Source organism: Lactuca saligna, chromosome 1 (genome assembly GCF_052625555.1).
Source record: "Lactuca saligna cultivar CGN05327 chromosome 1, ASM5262555v1, whole genome shotgun sequence".
In the NCBI taxonomy this organism is placed as follows: domain Eukaryota; kingdom Viridiplantae; phylum Streptophyta; class Magnoliopsida; order Asterales; family Asteraceae; genus Lactuca; species Lactuca saligna.
In genome coordinates, this window is record NC_136417.1 from 145,610,441 (window position 1) to 145,622,640 (window position 12,200).

General features: G+C 38.2%; 1 protein-coding gene across 1 annotated transcript; it reads left to right on the forward strand.

The window, feature by feature from the left end:
• The first annotated feature begins 6,395 nt into the window (after nt 1–6,395).
• LOC145012386 (uncharacterized) lies at nt 6,396–7,088 on the forward strand. Its single transcript, XM_078971186.1, has 2 exons — nt 6,396–6,529; nt 6,605–7,088. Exons 1-2 carry the CDS (start codon nt 6,396–6,398, stop codon nt 7,086–7,088), a joined length of 618 nt encoding a protein of 205 aa, XP_078827312.1.
• Nucleotides 7,089–12,200: the final 5,112 nt, after the last annotated feature.

The window sequence follows — 12,200 nt, forward strand, 5'->3', positions numbered from 1 at the left end:
CAACCATAAATGAAGACAGTGTACTTATGGGTCTAATTCCAAAATTTTCAAGCAACCCCTCCGTAATGGCAATGTACTTATGGCGTTATACCAACAATAGCTTCAGAATATCCCAAAGTCCTCAAGCATACATCAGACCATGAAGTGTGTTGCCCCTACAAAGAGGAATATGCTCCTCCTATGCATGAAGGCAATGTTCTTACGGGACTATACCAAAAACTGCATCAAACTATTCCAAAGTCTTCAAGCATACATTAGACCATCAACAATAGACAACCAGTAATAAAAACTATAGCCTCCACCACCATACCACTATTTTCCTCTGTCGCTTACCCTATCCCTCTCTGTCTCTCTAAAAACCTCCTCACTACTGCCACATATAAGTTTCTCTAAAAAGAACCAACATCACTGCTGACCTTCTCCATCTCTTTGACTGTATGTGAAACTATATGTGTATGCTTACAAGTCCTGAAATGGACTATTGGTTTTAGTTTTCACTGATTTCTTTGTTTGGTTTGGTTGTAGGTTTAACGAAGTTTCAACAATCCAATCTTCAATTGGGTAAGTCTATTTTCTTAATTTTGTATTGGTTTGGTTTCCTAACTATGGTTTCCATTTAAATTTGATATTTATTGGTTTAGCGATATCTCTCTTTCAAGTTTTTAGCACTAATTTATTTCTGATGTAGACAATCTATGTGAAGTAATCTACAGACAAGAGCTCCCCAAACTTTACCAATAAATGAAGATCAAACCTCGAGAATATAAAGCATGGAAAAGTCAATTCAGACTAATGGTTTTATACTATATGTATTAGTATTGTTGCTAGTCAACGTACAACATCTCTTCCGTGACAACCTGAAATTTCTATCTTGTAAAGCCATTCAATTAAATGAAAAGTCAGACATGTTTCTGTTGACTTTTAACTTTGTTAAGGGTCTTTATGAGAGTTCTAAGCCTATTATATTCAAGGTTTGTGTGTTAGGATGTGTTAACTTAAGTTCGTTGAGTTGAAATCAAGTCGGAAACACCTTCACTAGTAGTTCACGGCCGCAAACTAGGGTTTACGGCCGTAAACCCATGGCCAGCCATGAACCCCTCTCTTATGTGTGAAGTTTCTTCATTATTCTTCATTTATCACATCTCCAAGTCAAGAACTCTCATTTATCTCTCAAGTCTCAACAAGAATATCCCCTTTGATCTTCAAAAGTGTAAGTGATTCTTCCATTCTTTCTTGATAACCTTCTTATTCAAGTGACACTCTATGATTTCATCCATGAATTTATCTCTTTTGGGTTTAGATATTCAAACCACCAAGAACAGCAAGAGCACACACTTGTTCTTGGGGCCGAAAACACCTCCAAGAGTTACATTAAGTAAGTATCCTTTCCTTATACTTGTTATCCATTAGAAGCTCTTGATTTCCAACCAAGAAACAACCAAATTTGGATGATCTTCAAGAGTTCACGATCGTGAACCATTCATGTGGCCGTGAAACCTTCATAAGATCTTGATATGGTCGTGAACCCTTCTTAGTCCATAAGGTGGCCGTAAACCCTTCATAGGATCAAGCCTAGGGCCGTAAACACTTCATGTGTGACCGTGAACACTCATTGGCCGTAAACATTTCATGTGTGGCCATGAACACTCTTTGGCCATGAACACTTCCTTGTGTGGCCGTGAACACCTTTCATACAATCACATATGATTGTAACACTTCATTTTAAGTTTTTCCTTGTCCCTAAGGATGTTTCCCTTACATGTTTAGTTGTTATATACACTAATTACATGCATATATGTGTTATTATATGCTTAATAGGATCCGTTTGTGCTCGAGACATCTCTGGGCATACTTAGCATCCTATATCGATCTTTCATCCGAATCACTCACTACAGGTGAGTTCATACCCCTACAACTACGCTTTTAAATACTTTTAAATGATTTTAGGGGGGGGGGGGGGATACAAGTATAGCACAATGAAATTGTGTTAATCATTTTACATGTGAAAACAACATTCAATAGGATTTCTTATACTCAAACTTGTTGAAAACTCTTTTAAATATTTTATAAACTTCTTTATATATCAAATCATATTCGTCTATCTATTTACGTATAAGTATGCTTAAATAGAATTAGGACTATTGCTAGATACCTTGACTCATGTTCCTTGTTTGGTTGTGGGCTAGAGGTAGGATCATTAGTCCGAATGTCAGTTACATCATAGTTATACTTATTAAATAGGTATGTGAATATTCAACCCATTTTAAGGATTATACTTAACTTAGTTGCTTGGTAAGTAATTGAGTCTTTTCTATGCATCAGTAACAGTCAAACAGTTATACTAGTAAACTATAATAGGTGTAGTTTAGTGGATTACTACTTACTATTTCTAGAACAATGAATCTTACATGAGTCAGTTCAAACATAATATAACTAGAACAGAAGGAACATACTATAAAAAGAACAGAAGGAACATACTATACGCTAGAACAGAAGGAACATGCTATACAAATACAATAACAAAGATAACATTAATATGAGCGACTACTTCATGGCATGTCAATATACTGTTGTGTCACGTTTTGTAAGCAGAGTCTCCTGGAGGGAGAGCGTGAATATGTGTATAGATTTATACGAGATTGACCATCATACACCTTGTTGCTAGCTACAGTGGGACTACAAGTTTACGGGTGACAAATGTCATACCATTTCGATGTCCTTGGAATGTCGTGTTTTATACTAGTCAATCAAGCATGGTTATGATCTCATCACATTTTACCTTAATTAAACAAATATGTTTTAAGGTAGTTAGCACTTCAGTAGTTACTATATACAATACTACTGCACATCTTTATTTTCCCATTACATTCATATAGTGATCTTCTCACATAAACGGTAATGTAAACTATTTTCTGGTAATGATAGTTATATACTTGGGAAAAACACTCACTTTTACAAAAGAACAAACATAAAATACAGTTGGGTCTAGGTAGAAGACTACTTTCCATTTTAGTAGAAAATATAGGATTTTCTAGGAATTATACAAACATTTAAATCAAACACTTATAAACATTTACAAACATTTTCATCAAACTAATGCAAACTTTTGGACACTAAAATACTTATGAACTCACCAGCTTAAACGTTGATCTACTCTTTCAAAATAACTTGTATTCTCAGGTCACCATTAGACAGGTACAAATGGCTAGGTTTTGAGAAGACGAAGCACTTTCAAGACTCGTCTTTTATTTTGATATATATATATATATATATATATATATATATATATTTGGTGTCTTACAAATACATTCAAAACACACATGTATAAATTATATTACTAATGCAATGGATGATATTGTTGCTTGTTTTACTATTGTGCATTGTTATGATACTGAACACGATGTCCTCCGCCCCTGAACGTTTATGTCGTTCCGGTTTGAGGGTGTGACATCTTCACAGTTTGGTATTTTATAGTCTTTAGATATCATCCATCTTATGGACTTTAGATATTATCCACCTGGACATACGATGACCGCTTTGCTTCCCTTTGTAATTAAGTTTAAATTTCTATTTCTTTTTTATTTGTACTCTATCCCAAATTTTATTGATGGATTTCAAGGGATTTATTATTTAAAATAAATTGTAGGTAAATACTTAGACATAACTAAGTAAAATAACAATCGTTGTTTATGTTTATAAATGACATTAGATAATAGTATTTAATGCATTTAATGTTGCAAAAAAACTATCCTTATTAGACATTTTGAATGGATGGCCAAAAATATCAAAATTAAAACATAGTACAAATAAGAGTTAAGTCATGACCTAAAATCAATTGTAAAAGTTATTTAATTAGAAATAAACGAAATTTGGGCCAAATCTCCAAACGGTTTTTTAATAGGAAAATAAATTGAAGGAATCCAGTATAATAAAAACGAAAAGAAATGTTTTAAAAAAAATAACATTAAATTCTATTTTTCGTTTACCCAATTCTTAAAGAATACAACCATGATGCATAACAAATTTGGTTGTCCGATTTTGAATAGTATTTGATCAAAAAACAATTTCCATTTTTGACTATCCATTCCGATTTGTTATGATTTGAACAAATTTAAACGTTGAAAACATATCATTGAATTGGTTGTAGAAAAAACAATGGATGTATTCTGTAGAATATGACATGTTTTTAAAAGAAATTATTCGTCAACTACGGGGACATGATTACATTAATAAAGAAAATGATTTTTTTTTTCAAATGTGTTATCATGAATTACAAATGGTCTATTTTCGACAATGTATGCAAGATATTAAAACACTTATCCAACATGCACATAACAGACTAATACGTTAAACTGTCTTTCGAAAAAAATCAATCGATGAATTGAAAGTAGCTTAATTGAAATACTGGAATAATATATATATATATATATATATATATATATATATATATATATATATATATATATATATAATTTGTATTTGTAAGATAAAAGTGGTAATCACATCCATACAAGTTTTGATTGTAGGTTTCACCTAATTAAAATTGTATGTAATTGCTGAAGCCGAGATTATTATCCTAGATTTAAACTTCAACATAATGGATCCAACATATGAAAACACTTATCAAAATACATTGTTCGTTGTAAAGTAACCGAATCGTTGAAATTAAACGAATTATTGTCCGCCAAAAAGAAACTAATCAAATGTGGTGTATAAAAAAGTGTTACACGATTAATAATGCACAATCAATCACATGTTCATGTATACTTTTAAATAATCCCAACTTTTCATTTTTAGTTTTTGCTGATTTCATTTCTGTTAACATGATTCTTATTGATAATTATCTAGATGTAGTTTGTGCAAAAGAACTGATCGTCTGTAGAAACAAATTTATGAAAAAACTATTCACACCCATCGTTTGGCACGGGTAAACGACTAATATATATATATATATATATATATATATATATATATATATATATATATATATATATATATATACACATCTTAAGAATATCAAGTTACATTTCGAAACAGTTTTGTGATCAATCATTAATTTCATACTTAAAAATGTACCAGCTGTACTCCATCCCCTACATGGTTGCCTTATTTGACATGAATTGCTGAGGAATCCCCAAAGCATGTGTTGTCACCCTGATGAAAGTCCTTGGACTAGGTCCCTTGTGTTAGATGTTTTAGGGACGTAAAGTGAGGATAACGGGAACGGGTAATCAGGTTTATTTGGTTTGATAAAGTTAATAAACTTATTTATTGTGGGTTAAAAACCCTATGTGCTCACCAGGCTCCCAAGCCTGACCCACTCAGTTTCTTGTATTACAGGTAGTGGCGCATGAGCATAGATGTTTGGATGAGAGATAAGGGATTATAGGCCTGTAAATATGAAATAATGTAGTAAGGGTTATGTTGCACTGTTTATGCTTTTGATCTGTATCGAACATGACATCCCAAGTCTTTTAATGAAATACATTTATTTGGAAAATGCTTTTGATAAATATTTATCATATTTTGTTTTGGGACAAATTCCGCAACACTTTTATTTAAAATGTTACTCTGATTTTCAAACAAGCGTAAACAAAAACGGTCTTTTTTTGCCATGAAAATTAGGATGTCACAGTTGGTATCAGAGCATTAGTTTAAGCGAACTAGGAATTTGTAGGATTTCTAGACTAAAAATTAGAATGTTAAGCAATGATTGTGAGATGTGAGCACTAGCTTATTTTAGGAATTGTACCTAAAATGCCTTTATGTGCTAAATGCTTTGTGCCTGATATGCTGTTATTTGTTTGGATCTATGGTCTGTTGCCGACCGGATATGGAAACCTTATGTGTTTAGGATTCTAAACATACGACTACGTTATTAGGACTAACATGTAAACGTTTCAGACGGATAAGGATAATTTAAACGTCTATCCTAAATAAAGATCTAAATTCACCTTATGGATTAGATCTCAGAGATGGAGCTAGCTTTCATGATGTGTGGTTGTAGAGGCAGACTACAAACCACCTTTGTAGTACGTCAGTTCCGTAGAGGAGCAGTGCGTTGGTGGAACACCCTGGGGAAGACTTTAAGTCCCAACGAGCCCTTACAACTTACATGGGTAGAGTTCTTAGTGCAATTCAAGCGAAAGTATTGCTCAACGCAAAACTTGCTCGAGCTAGAGAACCAGTTCCTGACCTTGAAGAAGTGAAGCATGCCAATCGATGAATACACGAACAACTTCACAGAGAAGATAGAGTTTGCCTTGCGTCTTGTGCCGGATGAATTGACGAAGATCGGCAAGTACGCGAAGGGACTTCCATGGGAGTATGCAGTGCCAGTACATCAGACACATACTCTAGAGGCAGCTATCTGGGCTGCCAAGTCTGTAGAGGATATGATTAATGGAAGAGTTTCCAGCAAGATTGAGGTTGGCGAGAAGAGGAAACTTGAAGGGTTTGCTAAGCCCAACAATAAGAAGAGCAAGTTCGGTTCGAAGAAGTTCGGGAGAGGAGGAAATGAATTGAAATGGTACGAGAAGTGCAAGAAGAAGCACTCGGGAAAATGTAGTGATGAAGTAACTTGCTACAAGTGTGGGAAAACAAGGAACTATGCCAATGAGTGCACCATCAACAAGTGGGTGTGCTACGAGTGTCGTGAAGAAGGGCACATCGCTAAGGATTTCCCAAAGAAGAAGGAGGTAGGAAAACCCAACATTCCACCGAAGCCGAATAGAAGAGCCTTCCAGATGATGCTCAAGGCTGCGAAGAAGACAACAGACGTCGCTTCAGGTACCTTTCTTGTAAATGGCTTTCCTGCCAATATACTGTTTGATTATGGAGCAAAATACTCCTTTATGTCACATAAGTTTGGTAGGAAACTAGAATTTACCGTAGAGAAACTTGATAATGCCTTTGTTGTGGAAGTTGCCAGTGGCAAGTTTGTACCTGTTAGTGATCATATTAGGAACGTCGTCATCGACCTAAACGGAAACAAGTTCCATGAAGAGCTATTGCCCATAGAGTTGAATGGTTTCGACATTGTTCTGGGAATGTACTGGCTTAGTGCCAACGATGCTGAGATTCTTTGAAGAAAGAAGATAGTTAGGGTAAATCCCCCTTGGAAGGAGTCATTTATGGTGTACGGGGACAAACACAGAGTGAATTCTGGAATCATCACCCTGATGAAAGCAAGAAAATGTTTATCCAAAGGATGTGCATCATATTTGGCATTTGTGATCGATGCTAAGAAGGAAAAGAAGGAGGTGCAGAATATACCAGTCGTATGTGATTATTCGAAAGTCTTTCCCGAAGATCTTCCCGGATTACCGCCTGATAGACATGCGGAGTTTCGTATAGACTTGTTACCAGGAACAACACCGATAGTAAAGGCACCATACCGACTAGCACCGAAGAAAATGAAGGAACTGATGACGTAACTTTAGGAGTTGGTGGACAACGGTTCCATTAGACCGAGTTCATCACCCTGGGGAGCTCCGATGTTATTCGTGAAGAAGAAGGATGGAAGCATAAGAATGTGTATAGACTACCGAGAGTTGAATAAGGCAACAGTGAAGAACAAGTACCCTTTGCCAAGGATTGATGACCTATTCGATGAGCTGCAAGGTTCGAGCTATTTCTCAAAGATCGATCTGAGGTCAGGATATCGTCAGTTGAAGGTGAGAGAGTAGGATATCGAGAGGACTGCATTCAGAACAAGATATGGACACTATGAGTTCTTAGTCATGTCGTTTGGACTAACCAATGCTCCAGTAGCATTCATGGATTTGGTGAACAGGGTTTGTAAACCATTCCTCGACAATTCCGTGATAGTGTTCATAGATGACATTCTCATCTACTCGAAAAGCTAGGAGGAGCATGGCTAGCATCTATGAGAAGTTTTGGAAGTATTGAAGAGGGATAAACTTTATGCAAAGTTCTCAAAATGTGTTTTTTTTGGATCCGAGAAGTCCAATTCTTGGGCCATGTGGTTAAACAAGAAGGGATAATGGTTAACCCAGCAAAGATCGAAGCTGTAATGAAGTGGGAACGATCAAAAAGTCCCACAGAGATTCAAAGCTTTCTGGTATTAGCCGGATATTACTGATGATTTATCAAAGGATTTTCTTCGATAGATGCTCCATTAACAGCTTTGACCCACAAAGGAGCTACTTATACGTGGAGTGAGAAGCATGAAGAAGCATTCGAGAAGTTAGAGAAGAAATTATGAGAAGCACCGATCGTTTCTCTATCCGATGGAGTTGAAGATTTTGCGATGTATAGCGATGCGTCGGGATTCGGGTTGGGCTGTGTTCTGACCCAAAGAGAAAAAGTGATAGCATATGCCTCTCAACAATTGAAGGAGCACGAAAAGAACTACCCCACTCACGATTTGGAGTTGGCAGCGATAGTTTTTGCTCTAAAGATATGGAGGAATTATGTAACGACCAAAATTTCAAAACAATTAAAAAATTTCAAAAACAACCCGTTTTAATAACGTTGCTACAAAAAGGTTTTCAATACATTATTTAACAGAGTATTCCCCAAGTCCATTTCATAAAACACCAACACGAGGAACGGTACGATCACGCCTTTGCCTTGCCACAGACTCCTGAGAACCTGAAAACATAAAAACCACAACTGTAAGCCCGAAAGCTTAGTGAGATACCCCCAAAATACCAACCACGTATACGCCCTTCCAGGCCACAACCTTCCGGTACAAAACATATCTCCTTCCGGCCCATAGCGTAATGCCTTTCGGCCCATAACACATTGTCTTCCGGCCCATAACATATCACCTTCCGGCCCGCAACATAAAAGCATATATATCATGACAGAACATAGAACAACCATGCATACCGGATTACACTCCAGACCAGACAACCATGCACATAACATGTAATCATATAACAGTTCACAGTTAGCAAATCAATCAACAGATCACATAACATATCATTACCCTAACCAAGATACTAGCCTAGCCGATCACTAGCATAACATCACCCTACGACTCATCCAACATAATAATTATGCACATACGCCTTTCCAGGCCATGACCTTCCGGTCCACATCGCATTGCCTTCCGGCCCGCAACATGTAATGCCTTCCGGCCCATAACGTAACGCCTTCCGGCCCATATTCCGCAATATCATACAACAGATAATTACCCGGATTTCCATACAATAAAAGGGTCGGCCTTGGTGCCTTAAACCCGATAGATATAGTGAGGATAACTCACCTTGAAACTGCCGACCGAACAGATAACTCAAGCTGCTCCGATCACTGATACGATCTCCACCACTGGATAGCCATCAATGCACTGAACTCAAAACCATAATCAACAATTACCAAAGTACCCCTAGAAACCACTGGTTAACCCTTGGTCAAATACTAGGTCAAGGTCAACCCCTGACTGACCCTACTCGCCGAGTCAACCCTATGACTCGCCGAGTTCCCATACTCAAAACTTCACTCAACCCGCGACCTAACTCGCCGAGTCACCCCGATACTCGCCGAGTCCAACAACTCTGAGTCCACTTGCGCACAACTCACCGAGTCATCCCTTGACTCGCCGGTTCTCGACTCAACCAGAAACTATTTGGACTTCTTCGACAAGACTCGCCGAGTCCAAAAACAGACTTGCCGAGTCTAAGGCTATCATCAACCTACTCGTCGAGTTGTTCATACAACTCGCCGAGTTTCAGGCCATCTTCATCCAACTCGCCGAGTTGTTCTTCCAACTCGTCGAGTCTCAGCTCATCTTCAAGCAACTCGTCGAGTCCACCCATGTGACTCGCCGAGTACCACCGGTCTGAATCCATACAGAAGCGTTCCAGACCATGCAATTGATCCAAAACATAGATCTAGCCTCCTACCACTCATTCATCACGTAAAGTGGCAAACTTTACGTGAATCCAAATAGATCTATGCATATTGCACTTTAAGGCTAAGGTTTGGGACAAGATAGCTTCATCCAACACTCAACACAGGGACTTTCCTGCATTCCAACTCTCCTCCATTCCAGATATGAGGTAGCAACCTCAGATCTAACCTCTAGATTCCAATATCACCCAAGATAAGATTCCCTCAAACCCCAAAATGAAGAGACAAGATAACAACAGCCTAAGAACGAGATATTACCTCAAAGGAACGCCCCAATCTGCAAGGAACTCGAATCCAAGCAAAGCCCCTTGCTCCACACCTTCAAATTCCCAAACTTTCTTCAACAATTACTTCCCCAAGCTCCAATCCACTCAACAATGGTGCTTCTCCACGATTTTAGGGTTTCAGGGACTCAAAGGGGGGATAAAGAGGCTGGGGAGGAAACATAATGCTCTTTATATAGGGCTCAACCCCGAGAATTAGGGTTTTCTCCACTCAGCGCCTACTCGCCGAGTCCATCTCAATGACTCGCCGAGTTGGCTATTTAACACGCGACCAAGTCGTGACTCTACTCGCCGAGTCCATCCATGGACTCGCCGAGTCACTCTTTCCCAAATTACACTTTTAGTCCCTTCAACTCAACTCTTGCTATTTCGGGATGTTACACATTACATATATGGTACAAAGTGCAAGCTTTTCACATATCATAAGAGTCTATAGTATCTCTTTAATCAGAAAGAATTGAATATGAGGCAACGACGTTGGCTAGAATTACTCAAGGACTACGACTGTAAGATACTTTACCACCCTGGTAAAGCAAATGTTGTCGTTGATGCTCTCAGTCGGAAAATCAATGTTGAAAGGAAAAGGCCAAGAGCGTTGAGAATTGAGGTTGTCTCAACAATTGTGGAGAGTATAAAGAAAGCTCAGGAGGAAGCTTTAGAGAAGAATGACCGAAAAGAAGAACGTTTGGGCAAAACATTACTGTTCGGTACAAACAACCAAGGGTTGAAGGTATTCCAAGATAGGATTTGGGTACCTAAGATGGGAGGAGTAAGAGATGTTATGATGGAAGAAGATCACAAGACCATGTACTCGATTAATCCCGACAGTAAGAAAATGTATAGGGACCTAAAACCCTACTACTTGTGGCCAACGATGAAGCTTGATGTTGTGAAGTATGTGGTTGAGTGTGTAACATGTGCGAGAGTTAAGGCACAACATCAGAAACCTTATGGGAGTTTAGAACCTTTACCTGTACCTATGGTTAAATGGGAAGACGTCACCATGGATTTTACCACTAAACTACCCAGGAGGAAGAACGACCACTACATGATTTGGGTAGTCGTGAATCATTTCACTAAGAGTGCACACTTCATAGTAGCCAACGAGAGGTGGTCTATGGATAAGCTCGCAAATGCTTACGTGAAGGAGATAGTAAGATTTCACGGTGTTCCTCTAATGATTGTATCCGATTGTGACAGTCGTTCCACGTCAAGGTTCTGGAGAAGTCTACAAGAGGAATTGGGTACGAAGTTGTGTTTAAGTATAACTTACCATCTACAGACTGATGGTCAGAGCAAAAGAACTATTCAAACACTGGAAGATATGCTGAGAGCATATACCCTGGAGTTCCAAGGGAACTGGGATAAGCACTTACCTATGGTAGAATTTTCCTACAACAATAGTTTCCACTCGAGCATCAAGATGGCGCCTTATCAAGCTTTCTACGGACAGAAGTGTCGTACGTCGTCTTGTTGACTTGAGGCTGGAGAAAAGCAGTTTATGGGCCCCGAGATAGTCCATGAGACTGCTGAAAAGTTGAAGGTGATTAGGCAAAGAATGTTAGCAGCTCAGGATCGTCAGAAGAGCTATGCTGACAAGAAAAGACGACCGATAACCTTTGAAGTTGGGGATTCAGTTTTGCTTAAAGTCTCACCATGGAAGGGACTTATAAGATTTGGGAAATGAGGGAAGTTGAGTCCAAGGTTTATTGGACCATTCAAAGTTCTTCATAGGATTGGGAACCAAGCTTACAAGCTCGAATTACCCGAAGAACTATATGGTATTTATAACACCTTCCATGTGTGTTATTTAAGGAGGTTCACGGGAGAAGTTCCCGACATAATTCCAATCTCAGAGTTAAGAATGGATGAGAATAGGAGGCTGATTGAAGAGCCTGAGGCAATTGTTGAACGTAAGACTAAGAAGTTATGACGCAAGATGGTCGACTTGGTGCTGTATCATTGGAAACATATTAATGGGCCAAATCTCACTTAGGAAACAGAGAGTGACATGATGAGTCGCTACCCGTATCTATT

Bases quoted from the DNA above. Each gene is read 5' to 3' on its own strand.
- LOC145012386 (XM_078971186.1), top strand. From the start codon at position 6,396: ATGATTAATGGAAGAGTTTCCAGCAAGATTGAGGTTGGCGAGAAGAGG. The intron at 6,530-6,604 runs GTACGAGAAGTG...TGGGAAAACAAG, and splicing joins GGAGGAAATGAATTGAAATG to GAACTATGCCAATGAGTGCA.